This window comes from Canis aureus, chromosome 13, assembly GCF_053574225.1.
Source record: "Canis aureus isolate CA01 chromosome 13, VMU_Caureus_v.1.0, whole genome shotgun sequence".
Classification (NCBI taxonomy): domain Eukaryota; kingdom Metazoa; phylum Chordata; class Mammalia; order Carnivora; family Canidae; genus Canis; species Canis aureus.
In genome coordinates this window covers 22,942,187-22,968,225 of record NC_135623.1, presented here as the reverse complement: position 1 = coordinate 22,968,225, position 26,039 = coordinate 22,942,187, and the positions used below count along the sequence as shown (strand labels likewise).

At 51.4% G+C, this 26,039-nt stretch overlaps 1 protein-coding gene and 2 long non-coding RNA genes across 14 annotated transcripts in view; 1 reads left to right on the top strand and 2 right to left on the bottom strand.

Annotated features, from left to right (window-relative positions):
• The window catches only part of ST3GAL3 (ST3 beta-galactoside alpha-2,3-sialyltransferase 3), a 197,749-nt gene that overhangs the window by 157,312 nt on the left and 14,398 nt on the right, over positions 1 to 26,039 (top strand). For 8 of the 12 annotated variants that reach the window (XM_077845333.1, XM_077845331.1, XM_077845336.1 and 5 more), the window contains 5 exons: positions 13,473 to 13,567; positions 16,446 to 16,509; positions 17,391 to 17,486; positions 17,797 to 17,983; positions 18,783 to 18,953. In XM_077845333.1, coding sequence (XP_077701459.1) covers positions 13,473 to 13,567; positions 16,446 to 16,509; positions 17,391 to 17,486; positions 17,797 to 17,983; positions 18,783 to 18,953 — 613 coding nt within the window. The remainder of the gene's footprint in view (positions 1 to 13,472; positions 13,568 to 16,445; positions 16,510 to 17,390; positions 17,487 to 17,796; positions 17,984 to 18,782; positions 18,954 to 26,039) is intronic. The other 4 variants (XM_077845340.1, XM_077845338.1, XM_077845343.1 and 1 more) reach the window with 1 other exon arrangement.
• On the bottom strand, positions 11,833 to 16,525 carry LOC144282117 (uncharacterized). The gene is made up of 2 exons (XR_013350465.1): positions 14,067 to 16,525; positions 11,833 to 12,045 (listed from the first exon to the last, which is right to left on the bottom strand). It is a non-coding gene; the product is annotated as an uncharacterized LOC144282117 (long non-coding RNA).
• The window catches only part of LOC144282118 (uncharacterized), a 31,906-nt gene continuing 24,816 nt past the window's right edge, over positions 18,950 to 26,039 (bottom strand). The window contains exons 3-4 of the long non-coding RNA XR_013350466.1: positions 22,935 to 23,059; positions 18,950 to 21,200 (exon numbers count right to left, since the gene is read on the bottom strand). This is a non-coding gene — a long non-coding RNA (uncharacterized LOC144282118). The remainder of the gene's footprint in view (positions 21,201 to 22,934; positions 23,060 to 26,039) is intronic.

The window sequence follows — 26,039 nt, the reverse complement described above, 5'->3', positions numbered from 1 at the left end:
AGGATTTGCTCATCTGTTGGATGAGAGGCAAGAATGACTCCGAGGGATACCATCCAGTTGGCAAGATAGAGATTTGTTTGTGAAATAGGTGTTCCCCTTCGTAGAAGGTGCTGATGCTAGGTAAATGGCACCGGAATGGAAAATGGGGGAATGTTAGGTTTATCTTGGGGGGCTGCATTGGCCTGGCTTTGCCCCCTTCACCATCGAAGCCAAAGACCACCACCCAGCTCCGGAGTCCTAGGCATCATGGGTGCTCTCATCATTTCTCCGAGTCCCATTAGGTTCCGAATACAGCAGTGGCCGTGATTGAATTCCTGCAGCCGCTTCTCTGCCTCTGGGCCCCCGAACTGCTGATGGAGAACCCAAGACACGCACTGGCCCCCCAGCGTGCCATGGTCTGTGCCTCTGCTCAGTGCTCAGCATCAGAGCTTCTGTCTGACATTTGCTCGGGTCCCCCTCCCTCCAGCCGCACCTGTCAGAGTAGCCAGCGTCACATCTCACCCCACCCCCACCCCACCCCGTTACCAGGGAGGTGTCCTGCCTCCTGTGTCTCTCCCTCCTACTCTGGATCCTGGCCCCATCCCTGCTTGGGCCTCATTCCCCGTCCCACCCCTTCTGCTTGCCTCCTTCCAGCCCAAGTACAGACACGCTGGTTGCCAGCTCCCCGCCTTGACCCTGCAGCTCGCCCCCCTTCCCATTCCATTTCCATCCTCTCCTCCACCACCAAGGTTCCGTAGAGACTGCCCGAGCTCTCCCGAACACTTTCACTTCTCTCCCCCCTGCAGGCCGCCCCGTTCCTCCGACAACGTGCTTCTCTCAAAGGGGCAAGTGGCCTTCGTGTGTTCCCGAAGGCAGTGTGATCAGTATGGGTGCGGGTGGTGCCCGTCCATGGGGTGCTTGTGAGGATGAAGCGAGGCCGTGTGCACACAGCACGTAGGACAGTGTCTGGAACGTTTAAGTCTCCGTCATTGCTGTAGTGATCATCGTGGCCCTTACCAGGTATTGCGCGGGGGCCTGTGTGTGCTTGGCTGCTTCACCCATCATCCTCAGAGGCAGAGGCTCAACTGTGTGTGGTCACGCTCCCAGTGACGAGTGCAGGGGCTGGGGCGGGCCAGGGCTTAGCCCCTGTCATTGAGCTGGAGGGGGGATACCGAGGACACCTGGGACTGCGCCCTCGGCTCTGGGTTAGGCAGCCCCTGTGCAGTCTGGCCAGCAGCCATGCTCTCACAGGGAGGAGAGGCTGCTCTCAGCAGCTTCTCCGCTCACAGTCCTCCCCTCTGGCTCCCTGTGCCTCCCTCCCTCCCTCCTTCGTCCACACAAGGCCCGGGCTGTCAGCACGGCCAGTGCAAGCCTGTCAGCAAGAGCCCGGGCACTGCCCCCTGGAGGACCCCTGCCTCAGCCTTTCCTCTCCTCCTTCAGCGTGGGCCTCCCTGCCTGTCAGACATGTCCTGCGTGTGGCTCCAGGCTGTCTGTGGCCACGGTCCCTAAGCAGGCCGAGGGGCAGTCGCTGGCAGTATTTCAGACTCGAGACGGGTTTGCTGTGGAACAACAGAGACGTCACAGGAAGCCTGACCCTTTGGAGCAGGGAGATCCAAGTGTCCATGAGGAGCCCCAAGAAGGCAGGCAGCCCCCCAGACCTCCATGGAGGAGCAGAAATTTGGCCTGATTGGCCCAGCAGGATGTACACTGTGGAATCTGCCACCTGAGCTGCTCCTCCCGCTTCTAACCAGCAGGCATCTGCTGGACACCTGCTGTGTGCATGGCCGAGCACTAGAGGTGCCACATGCCCGGGCGGGGGCGGGGGGGTACCGGGCAATGACACCAGCGTGCAGAGAGCACCCTGAAGACACAGTACACACAGAGCCACGGAGACCAGAGGGGCCTCCATCAGCCCCGGATGGCTCAGGGAAGATTCTCACTGTTAAGAGGTAGAGATGCTGGGCTCTGCTTGAAGAAAGAGCAGAAATGGAGCCTGTGAATGAGAAGGGGAAGAGAGTTCCAGGCAAATGGAATAGCGAGTACAAAATCACGGAGGCATTCAGGAGCCTGGCAGGGGGGCGCCTGGGGGGCTCAGTGGTTGAGCATCTGCCTTCAGCCCAGGGCATGATCCCAGGGTCCTGGGATCGAGTCCTGCATCTGGCTCCCACAGGGAGCCTGCTCTCCCTCTGCCTGTGTCTCTGCCTCTCTCTCCGTGTCTCTCATGAATAAGTGAATAAAATCTTAAAAAAAAAAAAAAAATAGCCTGGCAGGTTGTAGAAACTCTACATAGGTGGTTAGGGCTAGTGCTCAAGGAAAAGGAGAAGGAGAGAGGGGATATCCGAGGCAGGTAGACAGGAGCCGGATCACAGTGGTTTCAGAAACCAGACCAAAGAGGTTAAAATTTATCCTCTAGTTAGCAGCTGCTGTCGGGAGAAACCCAGATCAAACTAATTGAAACACAAAGAAAATGTATTGGTCTATGTAACTATTAAGTTCAGGGACTGAACTCTCTCTGGGCCCAAGTGAATATAGGACCCAAACAGTGTCTTTCTCCCAATGTTTTGGTCCTGTGTTCATCTCAGTTGGCCTGTTCTGTAGACTATTTTTCTTTCTTCCTTCCTTCCTTCCTTCCTTCCTTCCTTCCTTCCTTCCTTCCTTCCTTCCTTCCTTCCTTCCTTTTTCTTTCTTTCTCTCTCTCTCTCTCTCTCTTTCTTTCTTTCTTTCTTTCTTCTTTCTTTCTCTCTCTCTCTCTCTCTCTTTCTTTCTTTCTTTTTCTTTTTTTTTTTTTAAAGATTTTATTTATTCATGAGAGACACAGAGAGAGGCAGAGACACAGGCAGAGGGAGAAGTAGGCTCCATGCGGGGAGCCCGATGTGGGACTCGATCCCCGGACCCCGGATCACGCCCTGAGCCAAAGGCAGATGCTCAACCACGGAGCCACCCAGGCATCCCTGTGCAAACCCTGTTCTTGGCTTACATGGTCATGACAACTCACTATCTCAGAGAAAAAAAGAAATTCCCTTGTCCTCCAATGTCCACATATTAGACCTCAGAGAAGAATTTGATTCATTCCACATTATTGTGGTTCAAGGGGGTGAAGTACCCTGACTGGCCAGCCTAGGACATGTACTCGTTCGTCCCCGTAGCAGTGGTGGGGTCAGCTCAGTAGGACCATGCGGAATGAACCGTCAGATGGGCTTCCAGAAAAAGGGGGAAGGGATGCAGATACCCACTGCAAGGCGCCAACAAGAAAGAACATGAACTGAGCGCCCGAAGTTACCGGTGATGATCCGGATTGAAATTGGTCCTGACACAGCGTCAGGGCACCAGGCCAACTCTGACGCTGCTGACGCCCGCCCTGCCCTGGCCTTTTCTCTCCACTCAGAGTTTGTACCTCAGCTGCTTTATTTACACCGGTCAGTCGGAATGCACTTGCCCGGGCCTTCCTTCCTCACGCGCCACCCCACTTCCTGGGTGGGACCAGAGGGCAGATTCCCTGGGAGGGGGTTCCAGGCTGAGCTGCTCTGCCCGGGGTAGGCGCTACTTCGCCCTGTCTGGCCTCAGCAGTACCTCACCTTGTCTTGAAGGGAAGATTCGCTTCTCTCCTATGCCTTTGCCTACACCACCCTTCTCCTGGAACAGCCTTCCCGACATTCTCTCCCAGGCTCATTTACTGGTCTTTCAAGACTCAGCTCAGTTTCGTTGTCATCTCCTTCACAAAGCTTCTCCTGTACCCTAGACCTCTCTTAGACCTAAGTCGGTCTGAGACCTTTGTACCCCTGCCTGTGTTACAAAACACACAGTGTGCAGATGTATTTTTTGATTATTTATTTACCTGTGTCTGCGATTACCTCCTGAAGGGAAAGACCAGGGTTAATTTTCCTTTAGGTCCCGAGCCAGCCCTCAACACAGGAGCTGGCACTCAGTAGGCAAGGAGGTGTTGGACAGGGTTGCGTTTTCCACTCTCGTCTAGTCCCACGCACGATATGGAGGCCAGAGCTTCGTGCTGATGCTTGGAACAGGGCTCCCTGGTTGCTGCCCGGTGTTCACCTTCTCGTCTCTGTGCTGCTTCTCCCTGGGCCTATGTCCACCTGCCGTACAGACTTACCATCTTCTCTCCTCCTCTTCTCCCTCTTTCTCAGGGGACCCATTCAAGTGGTGAGCAAGGGAGACACTCAGGAAGACTTTGGCAAGGCGTTTGAGAAGTGTGCATCTTGCCTGCATAGATGTATACCAAGGTCTCACTGTGCAGGGCCATTTGTGGTGGGGCTGCTGTAGCTAGATCCCAAATAAGACCAGGTAAATTCTAGAAAACCAGTGTCCCTCTGCTTTGTCCACCTTACCACCTCCCAGAACAGGCTCAAGGTTGATGAGTCTGTGGGGTTTTCCTTTCACCCTGCTGGATGACAGTCTCACTTTGTGGGGCCAAGGCCTGTAGCTGAATCTAACGGACTGATGTGTTCCGGTCCCTGGTCCTCAGGACCCACTACTGGGATCTGCCTTCCCTGTGTTCCCCAGACTGTTTGAGCTGCTCACAGTTCCTGGGGTGAGTAGCTAGCAGGCTAAACGGGCACAGATGGAGAGCTAAGGGTGTGCGTTACCCTAATCCAGCAAACCCACTTGTGGAGGCACTTTTTCAGTTTGGTTGATGGGACCAGGAGAGAGACGATACTCTGAGTCTGCTGGTGCCCACGTAAAACTACTCCCCCACCCTGATAGACCCAGTCGCCTTTCCTGCTGGTCTCTGAGTACAGGCTAAAGCGCTGGGCTTCCCGGAGTGGTTTAGGTTGTGTAGCCAGAGTTGGGGTCATTCACCTTCTATGCTGCACCTCAGTCACACCGCTGGCCATTGAATGAGCCAAGAGGCATCTTCAGAGGGTCCTGGGATGCCCTTCCAGCTGCTCAGAGTCTGTGGACGGGACAGCTTGTGGGTCCTGGGGTCACAGCCTTGCTATGAGAGCATTGGGGTCAGACCCACCCTTATCACGTGCCCTCCTAGAGCCACAAGTCTCCAAACTACTGTGCTCTGGGACCTAAGGAGGAAGGAGGAGCACATTCGAGCGCAGCCTCCCTCTCCTCCTTCCCCTGTTCCTTCTCACGCACTCACACACCCTCCTGAAACCGGATCCTGAGGCTGCCTCGCGTGCTGGAGCCCTGGGCTGGCAGGCTGGGGCCTGTCTGCCTGGAGCCGGCCCCACCCTCCCCTGCTACCCCCCAGGCCAGGGCAGGCAGGTCAGGCGTCCCACACACCAACCCCCGCTAGTCTGACCAGTCCTTCCGCACCTCAGAGGCCACCTCCGCCCTGGCCAGACCACCAAACTGGCACACTAGTCTCTGGACAGAAGCCCCTGGTTCTCTTCCAGGTGTAGCATGAGGCCAGGCCACCTGTAGAATTGACACAAACACACACACAGACATCACCGCTGCCATCACCCCGCCCTCATTTCCTGTTGTTTATGGCCCCTGGCTCAGCTTCCAAGGCCTCTGCGGGCACTGAGCCACCTGATGGGGGCTGAGCGATGTGCCCTGGAATCACTGCAGGAAGAGTAGAGCCTACCTGGGGGCATCGGGGAAGGCTGTCCCCGAGGGAATAGGATGTGAACCGAAAGAATAAGAAGGGATTTTCCAGGCAGAGAGAGACGGCAGGGGATCGGGGAATAGAGTGTGTGCGAATTGGGGCGGGGGGCACATTTCGGGCAGCGGCACTGCCTGTGTGAGTGCTCGCAGACCAGCATGTTCAGGGAGTCACAAATAGGGTGCCAGCAGTGGAACATAGCAGTAGTCTCAGAAGAGTAAATCCCAGTTACATTAGATTGAGGAGCAACTAGATGAGGGACCTGAGATAGCACATCCATTGGTCTTCCTGGAGGTTTTGCCAGGAAGAGAGAGAAAGAGAAAGAGAGAGAGAGAGAAAGGTGGGTAGCTAAAGGGGTATATGATCAGGGAGGTTTGTTGAGTGGGTTTGTGTGTCTCTCCCATAGGAGAGACCTGAGCTTGATTTATGCTTGGGGGAAACACAGCAAAGGGAACCATAGCCTGCTGGAGAGATCAGCCTGGGTGGGCCGAGGGATGGGGTAAGGAAGCAGGAAGCCGAGTGAGTTCCTATCTGAGTGTCCTGGTTGGGGCTGTGAAGTGAGAGAAGAGGTAATCTGTTTCGAGAAAGCTGGAAAGGACAGAGTGTGGACTTGGAGAAGAATTGGAATAGCAACTGAGCAAAGGTGAGGGTCCAAGGTTCAAGTCAATTCATGGAAGTGTGTCAGTGTGTGTGTGTTCTCGCAGCACTTAAAGTATAAAGAATACATGGCTGTAGGATTAGATTAATCTCTGGGATTTGCCTAATGAGTGGGACAGAAAGACAGTGGGACTGAGGGTATGGGGTCTTGGCAAGAAAGCAGTAAGAAATGGATGGGATTCTAGCCAGGAAAGAGATATAACCGGGGAATGAAGAGAATTTTTCTAAGACTCAGAATTCAGAAACAGTAAGGTAAAAGTTTAATAAATGTGACTAAATTTTTTAAAAATCTATTGCAAAAAATGTGGAGAGAAAAAGAAAGGAAGAAAACACCAGAAGCCAAGTAAATATTACTTTTTTAAATATTTTTTTTAATTTATTCATGATAGACACAGAGAGAGGCAGAGACACAGGCAGAAGGAGAAGCAGGCTCCATGCAGGGAGCCCGATGCGGGACTCGATCCCGGGACTCCAGGATCACGCCCTGGGCTGAAGGCAGGCGCCAAACCGCTGAGCCACCCAGGGATCCCGCCAAGTAAATATTAAATAAATAAGCAAACAAAGTAGGGGAAATATTTGTAATTGCGTCTCGGAGGTTTATATATTTGATATATGCAGACCTTCAAAAAACAAAGATTGGTAGCTAATGCTGTGGTGGTGATCATAATGCAGTATAGACGTGTATCAAGTCAACACCTTGTACATCTTACACAATGACATAAATTATATGTCAAAAAAGCTGGGAGAGGGGCACCTGGGTGGCTCAGTCGGTTAAGCATCTGCCTTCAGCTCAGGTCATGATCCCAGGGTCCTGGGATTGAGCCCTCCTGCATCAGTCTCCCTGCTCAGCAGGGAGCCTGCCTCTTCCTCTCCCCCTGCTTGTGCACTCATGCTCTTGCTCTCTCTCTGTCAAATAAATAAATAGAAGCTTAAAAAAAAAAAAAAAAAGCTGGGAGAAAAGAAAGAAGAGACTGATAACCCTGTAGAAAAATGAGCAAGAGATAGGAACAAAGCTAACAGAAAAAGAGCTGTAGATGACCTCTTTCTATATATAATAATGTGCAGTTTCACTTACAATAAAACAAATACAAATTAAAACAACACAGATACTGTCTTTCTCCTATCAGCCAAGCAGAATTGAAATGTTTGGCAGTGTGCTTTCATACTGTTGCTGGTGGGCACTGCGACACAGCACGATCCCCACAGAGGGTAATCTGGCAATATGGAGCAAAATTACTTATTGCATTTTCCCTTTGACCCGACTGACCCACTTCAAGGAATCTATTCCAAAGATAAATTGGCAAAGAGAAAAGACATATACATGAAGTTTTTCATTGTAACTGCTGCTGGTAGAACCCACTTTACAAAAGACTGCCTCAACCCAGGGGACTAACTGAATAATATTATCAAGTCTGTAATTCTATATGCTGCTGCGGAGTGCTCATCACAATATATTATAGGGCAAAAAAACACAAAAAAACAACAACCCAAACTCTCAGTAGGCAAAACAGTATATATAATAGGCTATCATTTTATCGAATAAAGAAGGGAATAGTAAAATACACTTTTCACACACACATGTGTTATGATAAATGCTTACATCAAAAAAATGACAAAGGAAGGATAAAATAAAAATGAATTCATTATAGGAATAATACTAATCTGAATAAAATAAAAATAAAGTGAGTTTAATAATAAAATATAAATACTACATGAGAATAGAAGCAACAGGAGCCAGACACAGAGATAAATGTTAGACTCCTCTGAATATATCTTGTTTTGTGAATTTAGTTTTGGCACTGTGTAAAGTTTTATATCATCATAAAACAAAATTAAATTAAAGTGAAGTATAAGCAACTCCTTAAAAGCAAAAGCAAAATTGAACAAATGAACTTAACTATGTATCATTGGTGAATTAAACTCAGCAGAATTATTTCAAGTGGCAAAAGCAAAGTCATTTGTCTGTACTTCTCTAGTAGGGCATACTTGAAGCAGAAAGAATTGTAAAGAAACTTTAAATTATTTTTAGTAATGATAGTGTTAATAATGTTATTCTGAAACTACTATATTTTCTTTATGTACCTGTATGTGTGTATTTATTAAAGCAAATAAGCAATTGTGTTAATGTCACTATAAACAAGAATGTCTACTTAATTGAAAATAGATACAAATATAAAATAAAGGAAGTTTGGATAGATGACTTTTATGGCATATGAATTCTATCTCAGTGAAGCTATTAAACAAGAGAAAGAAAGTACAAATCTTGTCATCCTGAATTTGGACTGGAATACTAGTACAAATGCATGATGTACTTTTTCTTTAAAAAATTATTTCCTGACTTTGTCCCCCTGAAAAGGTCTGGGGAAAATGACTAACCCTAGCAACTGAGTGACCTAGCCATTGAGAAGGTGGTCTCTAAATACCATTTCCAATGAAAAGGAACCAGGGTTCCTTGGAAAATGACCAACTCCAGGTAGGAGGCAAGAAATGTACAGGACATGGGAATCCCTGGGTGGCTCAGCGGTTTGGCATCTGCCTTCAGCCCAGGGCATGATCCTGGAGTCCTGGGATCAAGTCCCACTCCGGGCTTCCTGCATGGAGCCTGCTTCTCCCTCTGCCTGCGTCTCTGCCTCTCTCTCTGTGTATGTCTTTCATGAATAAATACATAAGGTCTTTAAAAAAAAATGTACAGGACAGCATGCGTGGGTGACTCAAGGGCTGAGTGTCTGTCTTCAGCTCAGGGTGTGATCCCGGGGTCCTGGGATCGAGTCCCACATTGGGCACCCTGCAGGGAGCCTGCTTTTCCCTCTGCCTGTGTCTCTGCCTCTCTCTCTCTCTATCATGAATAAATAAAATGTGATTCTTCTTTTGACTTTTTTAAAAGTGATTTTCTTAAAGTTACTCTTTTTTCTTCTTCTTTTTAAGGTTTTTATTTATTCATTCATGATAGACAGAAAGAGGCAGAGACACAGGCAGAGGGAGAAGCAGGCTCCATGGAGGGAGCCCAACATGGGACTGGATCCTGGGTCTCCAGGATCACACCCTGGGCTGATGGAGGCGCCAAACCACTGAGCCACCCAAGATGCCCGAATAAATAAAAATCTTAAAAAAAAAAAAAAAAGAATCACTTTTAAAAATTAGATTTTATTTATTTATTCATGATAGAGAGAGAGAGGCAGAGACACAGGCAGAGGGAGAAGCAGGCTCCATCCAGGGAACCCAATGCGGGACTCGATTCCAGGACCCTGGGATCATGCCCTGAGCTATAGGCAGACACTCAGCCCTTGAGCCACCCAGGCGTCCCAAATAAAATATTGAAAGAAAGAGAGAGAGAGAGAGAGAGAGAGAGAGAGAGAGAGAGAAGAAGAAGAAGAAGAAGGAGGAGGAGGAGGAGGAGGAGAAGGAAGGAAGGAAAGAAGGAAGGAAGGAAGGAAGGAAGGAAGGAAGGAAGGAAGGAAGGAAGGAAGGAAGGAAGGAAGGAAAGGAAGGAAGGAAGGAAAAAAAAGAAAAGAAAAGGAAAAGAAAAAAAAAGAAAAGAAAAGAGAAATGTACAGGATGAACCTGGGACATCTTTACATACTGGGCAGCAAGGCTGTTTTCTCATATTATTGGGGTGTGTCAAAAGGATTCAAGAGCCAAGATGAAAAGGCCAAAGAGAGAAGAAGAATGAGGAGGAAACCTATCGATTTATTTATTTATTTTTAAGATTTTATTTATGTATTCATGAGAGACACAGAGAGGCAGAGACACAGGCAGAGGGAGAAGCAGGCTCCATGCAGGGAGCCCAACATGGGACTCAATCCTGGGACTCCAGGATCACGCCCTGGGCTGAAGGCAGACGCCAAACCGCTGAGCCACCAAGGGATGCCCAAATCTATCGATTTAAAAGAGACTAGAGACAAGCCCAATTCAGTGTGTGGATCATGCTTTCATTCTGATCTAAATAACCAACTATTAAAAGAAGCAACAACAGCAAACAGTAATGAGAAATCTGAAACTATTTGTTGCTATTAAGAAATTATAGTGTTTTAGGTGTGATAATGGCTTTAAGAGGAGTTGTTTAGGTGTGGTTATGGTTTTTAAGGTTGGCCTTATCTTTTAGAAACTAATACTAAAGTATTTCATGGATGAAATGGCAGGATCTCTGGGAGTTTCCAAAATAATACAAAAAGAGAGTAGAGGGAGTACAAGAGAAACAAAATTGACCATGACCACTGATTCTGGATCTGGGTAACACGTCCATCCATGAAGGTTCACTGTTTTCTCTTTTCAACTTTTGTGCATGTTTGAAATCTCCCATAATACAAAGTTTTAAAAATATATCCCCAGGAGGAAAAAGAATACCCTTTGCACAAAGGTGCACCCAACTAGCAGAAAGAAATGTTAGAGGAGGCTGGCTCCATCTGTCAAAGAATAAAGAAGGTCTACAAAATAAGCAACTGAAACATGAAGACCCAATAAAAGAACAAGGTGAAAATGACAATGTTTAAAACCAGATAATAAAAATAAATAAATGAGTTCTACACTGGAGGCAAAGGTTTTTATTAAGAAATGCTTATCAGACTCCTGTAATGCTTTTTGCCAGGATCTCCCACGATTTTTTTTTTTTCTTTTTTTTCTCCTTACTTACTGACTTCATCAGCTCTAGCTGCTATAACGAACTACCATAGGCTGGGCTTCTCAACAACAGAAATGTATTTTCTCACAGTTCTGGAGGCCGAACTCTGAGATCATGGTACCAGTGTGGTGGGGTCCTGATGAGAGTGTCTTCAGGTTCAGATGACTGGCTTCTCCTTGTATCCTCCTATGGTGGAAGGAGAGCTGGTTAGCGCTCTGGCCTCTTCTTATAAGAGCACTAACCCCACTCGTGAAGACTACCGTCATGACCCAGTGACCTCCCAAAGGTCCCTACCAGCAAACACTATCATGTTAGGGATGAAATTACAGCATATGAATTTGAGGGATCACAGGCATTCAACCTGTAACACTAATATTGGAACTTACACTTTTTCTTGGTCCTATTTTCACTTGTGTGTCCTTGTACATTGGATCATTGGGAGTCAACTTGGGTCAGTTACCAGCAGCTTACTGTTTTTGTTGTTTGATCTAGTCTTTGTGTGTTAGGAGAAAGTTGCGTCTATTTGCATAGCAATGTTCTCATTATTATAAAGTGAATGAAGAGTCTACAGAGCTCAGTGCAGATATATACACAAACACAATCCTTTGTGTTTTAGGATTATGAGTATTTTTTACTTACTTGTGTTTTGTGTGCACCCCTTAGTATTCTCCCCCCAAAATGAACACTTACTACAAGCTACGCCAAAAATAAGGTTTTTTAAAAGATTTTATTTATTTATTCATGAAAGACAGAGAGAGAAAGAGAGAGGCAGAAACACAGGCAGAAGGAGAAGCAGGCTCCATGCAGGGAGCCCAATGTAGGACTCAATCCTGGGACTCCAGGATCACACCCTGGGCCGAAGGCAGGTGCCAAACCACTGGGCCACCCAGGGATCCCCAATAAGGAGTTTTTTTAAAGTAAAAATTAACGTAATGAACTTTCTCATCAACTGAAAAACACAGGGAAAGGAGAAGAAAAGGAAAAAAAAAATATGTTGAGAACGTTTGGCCAGATCTTAAGAGATTTTATTAGCATATAACATCCAGTACATATTGGGAAGCAGATAAAATCTTGTCCAGGCCTGGCTGAGAGACTTTGCAAACATTTTTCATCAGCTCAGTCCTGACACAAGAGGAAAGGTTCTTGGTGTGGGCTTATCCAGGGACTGGTTTCCTTTGCTGGTACACCTAAGCTGTGGCCAGCATCCTCAGTGCCTCTGGAAAACATCAAATATATTAATGTACTTAGATTTGTTATACCAGGTACGAGAAACATGCGTGACCCCCGTACACAGAAGGGAAGCGTGCTAACTCCTAAGTCCAAAGGAGGGCTGCTCGGCAGGGAGTGGCCTCTGTGCTATCAGGTATTGACAACTTCTTCCCAGCTGTGAGTGATGGGGGAGGGAGCAGGACTGCAAGTTTTCTGCCTCCTTCAAGTTCCCTTGAAAATCTCTAATAATATTATTCCTCCTGGGTAGGGTGATTATAATGGTTAGTGGGATGGAAATGAGAAGGGTTTGCTTGAGTCGGAGTACATTCAGAGGGCTCAGTTCTAGGTCCGGGGCTTGGAGGCCATTCTCTTCCCATCTTCAGGTTTTCAGTGGCTGATTCAGGTTGAGTTAGAAATGCAGAGACGGAGCCAAGGCCTAGGCCTCCGTACCTTCCTCCTTGGCCAGCAAGGCCCCAAGCAGGCTCCGCAGAAGAATCAACACACAGTAGACGATCAGGTGCTGGCCGTCTTCGGGGCCTCCAGGGTTCCTGAGAAAGGCCTCAAAACCAGGATGCCAGGTTCCATGCGAGGCTCATTGTCCGAGCATCCCTGAAGACCTTTGTGTCTCCTGTTGCTCTCCCCTCCGTCCTCGCTGCCTTCTCTGTCCCTTCTTACTTCCCAAAGCCTGCACCCCGGCTTGCCCATGCCCTGGCTTTCCCCGGAAAAGCGAAACTTTCTTTTCCCTTCTCAACTCAGCATCTCCCTGCAAGATACCCCCTTCCCTTACACACATACCCCTCCCTCAGCTCCTGAGGAGGGTAGCATTCTCTCATCCTTGTCTCTGGCAGGCTCCTATCTGTGTGAGGCCTCCTCTCAGGCCTGCCTCCCAGCCACAGGATGCTCCGGTTTTTTTCTTCTCTACCAAACATCTGCTCCTGTGGCTGTTCTCCTTCTCACTGTGGCCATGAATTCTCCTTCCTCCTCATGCTGGGTGGCCACCTCCCAGAATTCTCTCCAAAACTCTGTTCCCAGGCACCAGCTTTCTTCGGGTCTCCTTCTCACCTGGCCAGCGTGTTGTCTCCGGGTTCCCAGACTGCAGGCACAGTGTGGGCAGCGGTGGCTGGTGGGTATGTGCCTAGGTCGCCTGCCAGAGAGCTTGCAGTGTGCAACTCCATCCGGGCCAAGTGGGAGCTTGCCTCTCCACCCCTGTAGCTGGCCGCGGAGGAACCGGCCAGACCTGCCCCCTTCAACTCAGGCTCCACTGGACAAGATGGGTCAGATGCCGCAGCTTCCCGCAGACCAAGGGTAGGGAGGGCGTGCTGGACTGTGAAGGTGCTCCCAGCAGATCCACTGCCCACACAGATGTACTGAGGAGCCCATCTGAACTCCATCTTGTTGTATTTGGGGATCCTCAACAGCCCTATTTTATTCCAGGTTCTCCAAGCCAGCACCCATGTTCCTGGATGACTCTTTCCGCAAGTGGGCTAGGATTCGGGAGTTTGTGCCGCCTTTTGGGATCAAAGGTCAAGGTAGGTTGGGAACCCTGGCCCACTCTGTATTAACATGTCATCCCTCAGCCTGTGTCCCTGCACTCAGGGCAAGGCTATACCCTCAGAAGTCCCCATGCTGGGGATCCACCCCTCTCCTTCCCTCTTCTGCCTTCCTTTCTTCTAAACTTCAATGGACTGTTTGTTTACTCAGAGCCCACCACTCGGCCAGAGCCAGGCACACAACAGTGGAGTGGACAACACACTCCTGTGCCTTAAAAAAGCTCCAGTCTAAAAAAAAAGAAAAAAGAAAAAAAAAGCTCCAGTCTAGTAGAGACACAGATACTTAGAGTGCAGGACAGTAAGGGCTCTGACACGGAAAGAGCACAATGAGATCACAGGACAGGATGCCAGGGACATCCGTGCTGGAGTATCCCTGAGAAGACAGAGGCCATCCCCCACAAAGACTCCAGGCTCCTCCATCACCTCCTCCTTACCCCGGTCCCCCCTCCAGTCCTTTCCTACCCTGTCCAAGGCTCACCTGTCCCTTGTGCCCTCAGGACTGTCCCCTTCCATTGCCTTAGGGACCTTGGCCATGCAGCTCCCTCCTGACTGAAGACTTTCTAGCCCCTGACAGTTTGACAGTTCTGTTGTCAAGTTCCTGCATGGTAGGGATTGGGCTTTATGGTCAGACACTGAAGGATCAGATCTCAGTACTACTTCTTTACTAGCTGTGACCTTGGACATGTTCCTTAACCTGCCTGTGCTTTAGTGTCTTCATCAGTTACATGGGGAAAATAATCCCATTGTATTAGGTTGTGGCCAGACTTACATAAGAGCACCGTTGAAGGGGTGATATCATTTGGCCAGGGGACTCAAACATACCTGAATTTGCCACTTAGTGAGTCCACCCCTCCCTGAGAAGAAGACAGTGACCAGCAAAAGGACACTCAAGAACAGGAATTTCAACCTCAGACCCCCAAGGACAAATCTAATGGGTAGAACTCCTTTTTACTGGGCACAGGTGTCTCAGCAGCCTACTCTTTTCCGAAATCCTCACTCTGATCCTGTTAAACTACGAAGGCCTGAGAAGGCTGGTACACAGCCCATTGGCCAGCAAGAGGAGAGCACCTACTAATTCATACTCTTCTGCTAAAGTCCCCTCCTAGGAAACAAAAACCTAAGCCATATCCTCGACTTTGGCCAATTAGTAGCAATATTGCTTTTTTGTTAGAGGTGAAATGGGAGGTGGGAAAAGGAGGGGGTCTGTGGCCCCATCTTGTAAAAAAAAAACCACAGGGTTGTTACTTTTAATTTGGGAGGCAGTGTTTCTTTATGTGGAATATTTCAGTCATATAAAAAAGAATGAAGACGAAAACCGTGAGCAACCACGTATTGTGTCCCCAGCTTAAGGAATAAAACAGGAGATATAATCAAAGCTCTGCGTGGCCTTTTCTGTTCCCTGCCCCTCCTTCTCAGGAGACCATTGGCCTGGTTGGGGGGTTACTATTCCAAAGCCTGTTTATCTATGTCTGTGACATATTTATATGTCCATTGAAAATAAGGCATTGTTTTTACATGTTTTTACATTTTACAAATAATATTATATGTATACGTATGTATATGTGTGTGTGTTTCAAATTATTTTTTTTTTTTTGCTTATGCTTTTCAGGATTATCTGTATTAGTACATGTGGCCCAAGGTCACTTTTTTATTTGTTTTTACTGCTGCGTAGTACTCTGGGTTCCACATTTAATCTGTCTTCCTTTGAACATTTAGCTTGCCTCCAGCATTTTGCTATTATGAACAGCTCCACAGCGAACCTTCTTGCACAAGTTTCCTTAAACAAATGTAGGAACATTCAGATGCTATCTGCCTAGGAGGAGACTTGCAAGATCTTAGTCTGTGCACATCCACATCTCTGCTCAGCGTTACTAAGATGCTCTCCACTATGGTTGCACTGATTTACTTACTTTTACCTCCAGATCTCTATGTATATTATCTTTTTATCTTCCCAATGACTCTGCCGGAATAGGAATTACCATCTTCACTTGAAAGATGGGGAACTAAAACGCAAAGAAAGTACATGGTTTATCTAAGGTCACAGAGCTCTGAGGTAGCACAGCTAGGATTTGACTCCAAAGCCAGTATCTTTACATGTTATATTACAATGTTCTCCTTATGCCTGAGTTTGAAAGAGGAGTAAGTCACCATAGGCAAAGCCTGAGGCCAAGAAGTAGGAGGTCTGGCTAGTGGTCACAGGATCTGAGAACACAGAGGTCCTGGGCCCTTGCTGAGGGCTGCCTGAGTGGAGTGCAGGTGGGCAGATCCCAGGCCTCGGGTTGGAGAGCGAAGGAGGCAGAGACAGGTGGGCAAGGCCAAGATTGAAGATGGGCAGTGCTAGAGGGGGAAGTGAGGGGAAGCCGGTATCAGAAAGTGGCAAAGGGGTCTGACTCGGGAGCTGGTGGGCCCACTTGAGCTCTTCATCATTGCTGGCCTCCTCACTCGCTCTCTGGTGTCTCCTCACTGGGGGCACGGAGGCGAGCCGAGCATGGTCTCTGTCCCTGAGCAGGTCTCAGGCCGGGGATCCGTGTCCTGGGGCCTGACCACAAGCCTCGGGAAGCCGGAGGAGGCATCCCAGAAAGGGCTGGGGAGCCCTGGGGGAGAAAGCGCACGTCCATGCTGGAGACTGGTTCCAGGCAGAGCCGAGTGCACCTGCCCGTTCCCCTGCCTGCATCTCGTTCCTCAGGGAGAAAGCTGGGCCAGTGGCCCAGCCAAACCTTGTGCCAGAGCTCCCTCTCCCCACCCTCACCTCCACCTCCACCCTACATGGGAGCATGTGCCTCCTGAATGTCATCCGCAAACACTTCATGGGGATGCCCGTGACCCTCTAACAGTAACCTCCCTCCTCTGTCCACAGACAATCTGATCAAAGCCATCTTGTCAGTCACCAAAGAGTACCGCCTGACCCCTGCCTTGGACAGGTGAGCCGCTCCCTACCCACCCTCCCGCCCCTCAGCTGCCTGGCATGCTCAGAGATGCCGAGGCCCTGCCAGCTTAGCCTGGACACGAGCACATTCTCCAGCATGTCCACAGATGTGCACACACAGCACACATGCTGGGGTGGTGAGCAGATCAGTGGGGCCATCCGGTGCTGGCCTGCACCCCCTGGACCGTCAGCACTTGGCAACGTGTTTCAGTCTTCAGTCCTCAGCCAGCAGAGGTCTGAGGGTAAGAAGGGCAGGCCAGGCACTGGGCTGAGATCAGCCCAGCAGTGGGGCTGAAGGACAGGGTGGAGAAGGCAGCTGAGGGGGCAGGGCTTACACGCAGGAGACGGTGACAGCTGAGAAGCCCACCGCCCCTGGGTGCGGAAGCCCCAGGTGGGAGAAGCAAAATAAGTAGGGCTCTCTGGTGGCTAATGGGAGCCTGGGGGCTTCTGAGCTGAATATAAGCCCACCCTTGGGTCCTGGAGCCTCCAGGCCTGTCCTCTCTGCTTCCCTCTCTGGCACAGCCTTCAAATCAGCCCACTTTGCCCTCTTTCTTGAACTCCACTAATCCTTGGGGAGCCTTGAGCCTAGAATGCCATCTTACCAGAGGCCCCTTCCTCACCACCCAGAACTAATGTCCTTGCCCCTTCCACAGCGACACTTTCCTGGAGAATCTCTGGGACTAGGGCTGTCCGAGAGTCCCAAGTGGCCCAGCTACCGACAGTATGGCTTTGGCCTCAGAATGCTGCCTGAAGCCCATTGGTCTTCCCCCATCCCAGCCTGCATCTGGCCAAAGGCATGAGGTCACGGGCCCAAGGGGTAGGGAGAAGGAGCCCTGGCGGACAGCTCTCCAGGGGTCTCTGCCTCTCTCCCCTCAGCCTCAGCTGCCGCCGCTGCATCATCGTGGGCAACGGAGGTGTCCTAGCCAACAAGTCTCTGGGGTCACGAATTGATGACTATGACATTGTGGTCAGGTGAGCTCCCCAAACAGCAGTGCCTCAGGCACCTGAGGGTCCTGGCCCGAACCCTCGTCCCTGAGTCCACTGAGAACTATCTGTCCATCTGGCTAGTCGGACTGGAGGTCAGCAGAAGCCTAGAGAAGAACCCTGGTCGGAGGGCTCTAGAAAGCTAGGTGGCTCCAGGTGACCTGGTGGCTTCAGGTGACCTGGCTCCCTATTCTCTGCACCTGGGGAATTCTGGGGTCAGAGTGGCTCCCCAGACACAAGCCCACAGACTACACACAGCGAGCCCAGGGCAGGCTCTGACTGGGCCTGCTCTCTGTAGACTGAACTCCGCACCAGTGAAAGGCTTTGAGAAGGACGTGGGCAGCAAAACTACACTGCGCATCACCTACCCTGAGGGCGCCATGCAGCGGCCTGAGCAATATGAACGCGATTCTCTATTTGTCCTCGCTGGCTTCAAGTGGCAGGACTTCAAGTGGTTGAAGTACATCGTCTACAAGGAGAGAGTGGTGAGCTCCCCCTGCACCAGCTCCTTCCCCTCTTGCCCTGTCCTTGCCTGGCTTCCAGGTCAGCCCCTTCCCCTGAACCCCACAAAGAACCAGTAGGAACCTTTCAAAAGAAGCATTAATGACACAAAGCTGAAAGACACTCAAACTCAGACCAAGGGACAGAGAGGCCAGGGGATGCCAGAGGGCACTGGTGTGGACTCCAGGAGCTGCTAAGCCTGATACCTGCCACCTGCCCGGATGCCCAGAGTGCGAGTTCTCTTTCAGCCTTCCCTAGCCAGACCATCGTCTGCAGCAGCCCCTGCAGGCCCTTCCCTGGCCTCAGGTCCCCCTGGAAGGACCGCTTTTATCTGGCTAGCCCCAGCTTCACTCCTACTCTTCCTCCTCCCCTGCCCTGACCTTGTAGTGCCCCCCACTCTCAGCCCCTTACCCTCTGTAAAGACTCTCTGACTCTAATGTGGGTCCACCCTCATTCCCAGCCCCGGGGAGGAAGGCCTTATCTGGACCCTGGCCCATCCCACAGGGATAACAGACCTCTCTGAGCTTGAGGGGTCCCATTCCCCAGCCCATAAATCCTAGCCTCTCCCCTACTTTTATAATTTTACCGCTGACCTGCCCCGGGATCCCCAGCTGCCACCGAGAAGGGGTTCCACTCCAGGAATGATCAGATTCTGTATTCCTTGTTCTAGGCGGGCAAGGGCCTGGGCCTGTTTTCTCTAGGGACGTTGTGTGGCCAAGTGACCTATGTGACTGCTCCTTGGTAGACCACCCACTGAGTCCCCTCCTGTTCTCTTCTTCTCAGCTCTGGGCCCGCAGGGATACCTGCCAATCTGTCTGGGCCCATCCCCCTCTCCCCTCCACCAGCTGTCACCAGCCACCCCAGGGGAGGGGTCCTGCAGAGTTCAGGCCATTCTTCTTCCAATACCCGAGCCTCCTACTGGAGGAGAATGATGACAGACAGCCTCTGGCGACAGTGAGAAGCTAATTGTTCTTTCTGGAGGTTTCGAGGGGAGTTTGGGGGTGGGAGCAGCTTAACCTGCCTGTGGGGGTCTCAGTGCAATTTGGTTTAAATCCACAGCCCTTTCCCAAGAAATGCCAAGTGCAGGCAGTGTCACGTAGGTAGCAAGCGAGAGAGAAGACAGAAGGCAGGTCGAGAAGTGCAGGTAGGTGGGACAGTGGGGAAGGGGAACCCACCCAGAGCCAAGCTGAACGCGGCAGCCAGGCTCCACCAGGCCCAGCCTGGCTCCCCACAGGGGAGGAAAGGGGTTGGCTTTGGCCAGCTCCAGTTGTAAGAAGGCCCACTGCCCGTGCAAACCAGGGAGAGAATGGGGGCTGGGGGAGCACCCCTCTGTTTTTAGAACCATGGCCTGAATACTAGTGTCCTCAGGGTCCTTCTCTTTGCCTTAAAGGCCACAGAACTGGGACCACAGGTAGACACTTCTCAGGGCAAAAGGGAGGGAATTGGATCTGCCTTGGTGACCTCTGGGGAGTCTGAGGGCTGTTTCCTCCCCCTGGCCTCTTGCCCACCTGCCCGTCCTCTCCTCTGCACACAGACACCTGTCAGAGGAGCTTCTGGAAGGCAGGGCCCTGCTCCCATTGGCTTTTTTTTAAACCCCTCAATGCCCGGTCATCATAAATGATCTGGACTTGGCTCAAACACCAGATCCTGCTTCCTGCTGAGCAGACTGGGATCGAACAGGCAGGCCAAGGGGGTGGGTCAGGACAGCCAGGTGGTTGTCATCACAGGTTCCTTCCAAGAACACCAAGGTCAGTTCACTCAAGGCTCTTAGAGTTCATCCAAGGAAATCAGGAAAGAAGGCAAAAAAGGAGGACAGCCAGGTAGCGTCAGGAGACTCACTGTGCTCCAGCCACTCAGGAAGCAGACAGCAGGGCCTCACTATTCCCAGGAAGACTCCAAGGCGCTCCCACCTGGCCTGGCCTTGGCTGCAGGCTGACTGAAGGTACCAGAGCAGTTGGGATGAGGAAGTGTGGGCTGTGCTCAGGCACACGCTCACGCATGTGGATGTCTGTGTCTCGGCCTGGCCATGCCCGGGGTTGTAGGACCACCAGCCTTGTGTTAGGGAGAACTCATTCCCAGAGTTCGTAGGGGTGAGTGAGGAGAGAGAGGGGACAGGGAGGACTCCTTTGAAGTTCCACAAGCCTTCCCTGGCCCCCAAGTCAGAGATAGCTCAGGCCTTTAGAGTGAGCTGCCGGAGGAGAGCCAGCGATGCCTCCCCAACCGTAGCCATCTCTGGTGACCCAGGAAGCCTCTCCTTTAGAACCCTTCCCTACCCCAAGACCAGGGCTGATGCTCTGTTTCACTTCTCTGGCATCTGAGACCCAGGTAAATGTGGGGAAGGACCTTCTTCTCTGGTGCCAACCACAGGCTGGTCCTGCTCCTACAGTGATGTTTCCAACCGTGCAGCCTCTTGGCTGCTGGGGAGCTCTCTGTACCTGCCCAGAGGCTCACCTGTAGAATTCCAGCAGGCAGGAGGCAGCTCTGTGTTTGGGAGCCAAGGCCTGGCTGGGCATGGCTGGAAAGGGTACTAGGCCTCACTCACGGCTGCCACCTGCCACTGACTATGTGAACAGTTGCCCACTGGGTGTAACTTTCTGGTACCCACGAGCCTTGATGGGATCTGGAAAGGGGAAAGATGGGAAAGGAAGACCGAACAACCCAAAAGACAGCTGGTGCTAAATCCAGCCATACTTTCTTCATCCATATGGAGGCTCTTGTCACCATTTGTGGCCATTTGGTTCCCCGATCACTGGACAACTGCTCAGCTCAGATAACTCCAAACAAGTTACCCAAAGGCTCGTTGTCTCTCAGCCCCCAGGAGCCCTGTGCTAGGCAGCAAGCTTGGGGGAGTTCCCAGCAGGCCATGTGTGCTGGGGGCAGCTCAGAGGAGCACCAGTGGACTGCCAAGGTTGGGGGTGGAGGTGTATGGAAGTCCACGGTGGGCCAGGGCAGCCTCCAGTTCTCGTGGAATCCTCGGAGGCACATCCCGCTTCATATCGCCACGCACGCACTCATTTGCCGGGCATCAGTGAGGTGTCCCAGGTGCTGGCACTGTGCTGCTCTTGACTCATTCCTGTCCCCAAGTGTCTCACAGTCTAGTGGCAGTGATGGTCCCGAAACTAGAGCTATAATGCAGCGTGGTAGGTGCTGTGGCTGAGCATCCTCCTCCTGGTGTTTGCTGAAGGCTGAAGACGCTCCATCCTGGAGAGGACGGGACACGTGAGAGACAGGGCTTCCCATGCAGCCACTCAGGCCCCGTTCCTCCCACCTCTGCCAGCCTCCCCTCCCCATGCCCCAGGATGCCTGGTAACTCAGAAGGGAGCAGCCTTCCTAGACCTCTTAGCTACCTCCTCCTCTTCCTCCTCCTCCTCCCACCTCGTCCTCACTATGGAAACTGGGAGGCTGGCCTCGCTGCAGGGCCCCTGACTGGCTGTCAGTTCTATGAGGCCCTGAGATGTGGCCTGGGCTGGGGGACAGGAGAAGACGGGCTGCAGTGGGCAGCCCCTGGACAACCTTGACACAGGCCTGACCTCCCAGTGGTAGCTCAAGGCCTTCGGGAAGGAGGGAGGGGCATAAGGCCACCGGGACTCCGCATTCAAGCGCGAGCGCACTGGGCCCCACCTTTGGGAAGACAACATGGTTTGGGGGGGGAAAGCAGATCAGGCCTTGGAATCATGTGGATTTGGGTTTATATTTTTAAAGATTTTATTTACTTATTCATGAGAAAGACAGAGGGAGAGAGATCGAGACATAGGCAGAGGGAGAAGCAGGCTCCATGCTGGAAGCCCGATGTGGGACTCGATTCCCAGACTCTGGGATTACACCCTGAGCCAAAGGCAGATGCTTAACCACTGAGCCACCTGGGCGTCCCTGGACTTGGGTTTATTTTATTTTTTTTTTTTTAAACATTTTTTATTATTATTTATTTATGATAGTCATACAGAGAGAGAGAGAGAGGCAGAGACACAGGCAGAGGGAGAAGCAGGCTCCATGCAGGGAGCCTGATGTGGGATTCGATCCCGGGTCTCCAGGATCGCCCCCTGGGCCAAAGGCAGGCGCCAAACCGCTGCGCCACCCAGGGATCCCTGGACTTGGGTTTAAATGGAGGCGGTCACTTGCTGGCTGAGTTACCTTGGGCAAATTACCCAAGCCCCTTAGATTTAGTCTCGTTCGTTTTACACATCATTCGGGGTTGTTTTAAAAATTAAAGCACGTGCTATATACAAGCACCTGGCGTGGTAAGTGCTGTCGGTGGCAATGACTAATGCTGTTTATTATTTTATGATTACTGTTGTAATTGGTGGTGGTGCTGTTAGAACAGCCCAGTTGCACTAGGCAATGAAGGATCGTCTGTCTACGCAGTAGGGTTTGACCCAGAAGGTGACCTAAAGCAGGAATCAGAGGCTAGGCCCAGAGGAAGGAGACTTGAGGCCTCCTGAGAGAGACAGCAGGGGTGGGCTAACAGCCCTGGGAGTCCCCAGGACACACAGGGCCACCAGGTCCTGTATGTGAGGCCTTATTGAAGATTTTATTTATTCATGAGAGACACAGAGAGAGGCAGAGACACAGGCAGAGGGAGAAGCAGGCTTCCTGCAGGGAGCCCGATGGGGGACTCGATCCAGAACCCTAGGATCACGCCCTGAGCTGAAGGCAGACGCTCAACCCTGAGCCATCCAGATGCCCCAGCACCTTACCAGCATCTGGATGCTGCTCGCCAGCCTGTGTCCTGTCCCTGGCCATTGCTCCTCTCAGAACCTACGCACCATGGTCTGCAGTTCTGCGTGACACCCTCTCCTCCACCCCTGTTCTAAGCAGAAGTCTCACACCCCGCTCCCCAGGGAAGATCCAGGTCGGCAGCAGTCAGCAGCCCTGGCCTTCCCAGGCTCCCGCCTCCCGACTTGGCTGCAGCCCCGTCCATCCCGCTTCCGTCCTCACCGTCCTCCATGTGCCTCCCGCCCAAGCTCGCTCTTCTCTCAGGCTGCGGACACCATCTTCTCCTGCCTCCGACCTCTTCCTGGATCCTCCTCTCATGGATGTGATTTCGGTCAGGTCTCTCTCGCCTTACAAACGGAAGCCCTCTTTATTTTGTGTTCCTCCCTCTCCTTCCCTCCTTCTCCAGGTGTCTGGAAAGAGTGATCACCTGTCCCTGACGCATCTCCCCATCTTTCCCTTCTCTTCTCTTGATTCCGAGTCCAGCGGGCCCAACCTCTTCCTCTCTCTCGGGAACACCTTGTTGGCCGACCCCAGGGAGCACTGAACCGGGCTCAGCGCTGCGTTGCGGGGACAGCCCGTGGTCTTCTGAGCTCCTGCCTAAACACCCAGGGGGCCGTGCTTGACTCCCCCTCTCCTTCACCCTCCGTATTCATCCAGTCTCCAAATCTGGGATTCTCACCTTTAAAAATGCCTCGCGTTCACTGTGTCAGCAGCTTCCTAGCCCCCCGCCCGCAGTCCATGCTCCACCTCTGTATCCAAAAGAATCCTCCCCAGGGGTGTCCATCTGGTTGGTTCCTTCTGCCTAACGCTTCCCACTGCCTACACGTCTCACGCCCACAGCGTGGGCCTCACCTGTAAACGTGTCAGAAATGCATTTGGGCTCCACCTTTGGCCTCATGAAAAAGTCTGGGGCCGGCCCAACGGCCTGTTGTAATGATCCCCCCGGGAGGTCTGGACACAGGCTCAGCTGTGGTAAAACCAGGCTCCGTGACCCGGACCCTGCTAACCCCAGCCCCTTCCTTGTCCTCGCCCCCTCTTTCTTGCACCCAACATACACCCTCCGCTCTGGCTGTGGCGGAATAGGTATCCTGTTTCCCGCCCCCACACCAGAACACTCCTCCCTCGGTCCTACACAAGGGTTTACGTCCCTCTCAGCTCTTACAAGGCCCTGGCGGACAGGGACAGTGGCGTTTGTCTCTCTAGGCCTATCACCTCCAGCAGCGTCTTTAACAAAAGTCAGCCACCCACAAATGAATAAATACGTGTGGAAACTGAGGCCCAGAGTAGGGCAGGAAGCTCTGGTAGAGCCAGGATTCCAACCCAGGTCTTCCAGCCCCTCAGTCAGGGCTCTTTCCTCTCAGCCGGGCTGCCTCCCTCTTTCATGGCCCTGGGAGGCCGTTCTTTTAGATCCAGACCCCGGCTCTCCTCTTGCCTCCCCTGGGCGTCTTTTCCCTCAGCCACGTTTGATCTTCCTTCTGCGGGTCAAGATCACTGTCCTCGATGAAGAGGTGAGAACCGCCCCGTCTCCCTGGCGCCCTGCCTCTTGGAGTTGTCCGTTAGCCTCACGAAGCTATTTCTGTTCGCCGCTTTTTCCAAATACAGCGTTCAAAAAGGTTTTCTGACCCTCTCCTCATAGCGCACATCAAGGTAAATCCCAAATGAGCTAAAAAGTAAAAATATTCCCAAAAAAATACGACCAAAGGGAACTTTAAAGTGAGTAGAACAGAAATCAGATCCCTGGAGGGAAAAGAACTTTCAAGGGATAGGCGTGCTAGGAGAACTCAGATTAATAATATATGAAAATTTATACTGAATTGACAACAACGAAAAGACGGGAGATAGCACAAAACCTTGAAAAGTGTGTTTGGGAAAGACGACAGACCACTGGTTATTGTTACGGAAGTTGACAAGAAAGCCAGTAGGACCCAAGCAGAGAGAAGGACAGGAGACCAAACAGATCACACAGGAAGAACTACAACTGGGAACAACACAAATATACTCAATTTTGCAGCAGAGAAAATTCGTGTGAAGGCAACAGGATTCCTTTATCAACCTGCCACATCTTTAAAGAATGTGTTTAAAATCATAATATGTGGGATCCCTGGGTGGCTCAGTGGTTGAGTGTCTGCCTTCGACTCAGGGCATGATCCCGGGGTCCTGGGATCAAGTCCCGCATCAGGCTTCCTGCGTGGAGCCTGCTTCTCCCTCTGCGTGTGTCTCTGCCTCTCTCAGTGTGTCTCATGAATAAATAAAATCTTTTTAAAAAGATTAAAATAAAATCATAATACGTGATTCTGGCAAGAGGGCAGTGACAGGTGCTCTCAGAGGCTACTGGTCACAGTGTAAATGGGGACAAGATTTTTGGCAAGGAAATGACATTTGGCACCAACACCAAAGGAAGGACAAATCTGCACACAAAGATTATTATTATGGTGTTATTTATAATGGCCAAACCCAAATATCACCTGAGGGGTTTATCGTGCAAAGTATAGTTCAGTGACACGAAGGAGTGTGAAGCAGCAGTGCGGCGACCCCACAGCCGGGGTGGGCGCTTGGGCCAGCTGCTGTCACAGCCACATACCACCCATCCCCCGGCCCGTGCTCTTCCGGCGTGAGCCACGTCCGCAAGGCAGCGCTGGATTCTGCGTTGGGCACGGATGGTTCCTCTGCCTCAGCCCACATCTCTGAGTTTCCTCCTCTGTACACTGGGGATTCGAAAAGCTTTCCTGAGTGGCTCCCTGTCACACTGCCCTCAGGAGGGAGCGAGACAGTGCACATGGCAACACTGGGCACACCGTGCTCCTCCTGCGATGACAATCACTGCAGTGAGAGTCAGCCAGGCCAGGGCCCAGGGATGAGTGTGTCAGGGAGGGCAAGAGGGCCTGGGCACAGGGCAAGTGCCACCTGGCCGGAAAAGGTCCCGCCACTCCCATTCCTTCTTGGTGTCCAAGACACTTAAATATAACTCAGGACCCTACCCAGCTGCCTGCCCCGGCCTCTTGTAGGTGCTAGATGAAGTTTGGGGCACAGAGAGGAGCACTGGTAACCAGTGTGGTATATTGGGTGAATTAAAAATAATCCAGTGTGACTGGCATGAGTGCAGTAGTGCCCTTAGACCTGGCCGAGAGGGCGCCTGGCTCTCCTGTAGCCACATTGTTTGCTCTGGTGTGAAAAAGAATATGCAGGCAAGAGGGAGATGCCCACGTGGGCCCATCCCCACTGGGTAGACTGTCACCAGCTCCTAGAGACCTCAGGATTTCTTGTGTTAGCGGTGGTGCCAAGTCCACTTCCATCCTCCTGAAGACACTGTATACCTCGCTGCGTAGA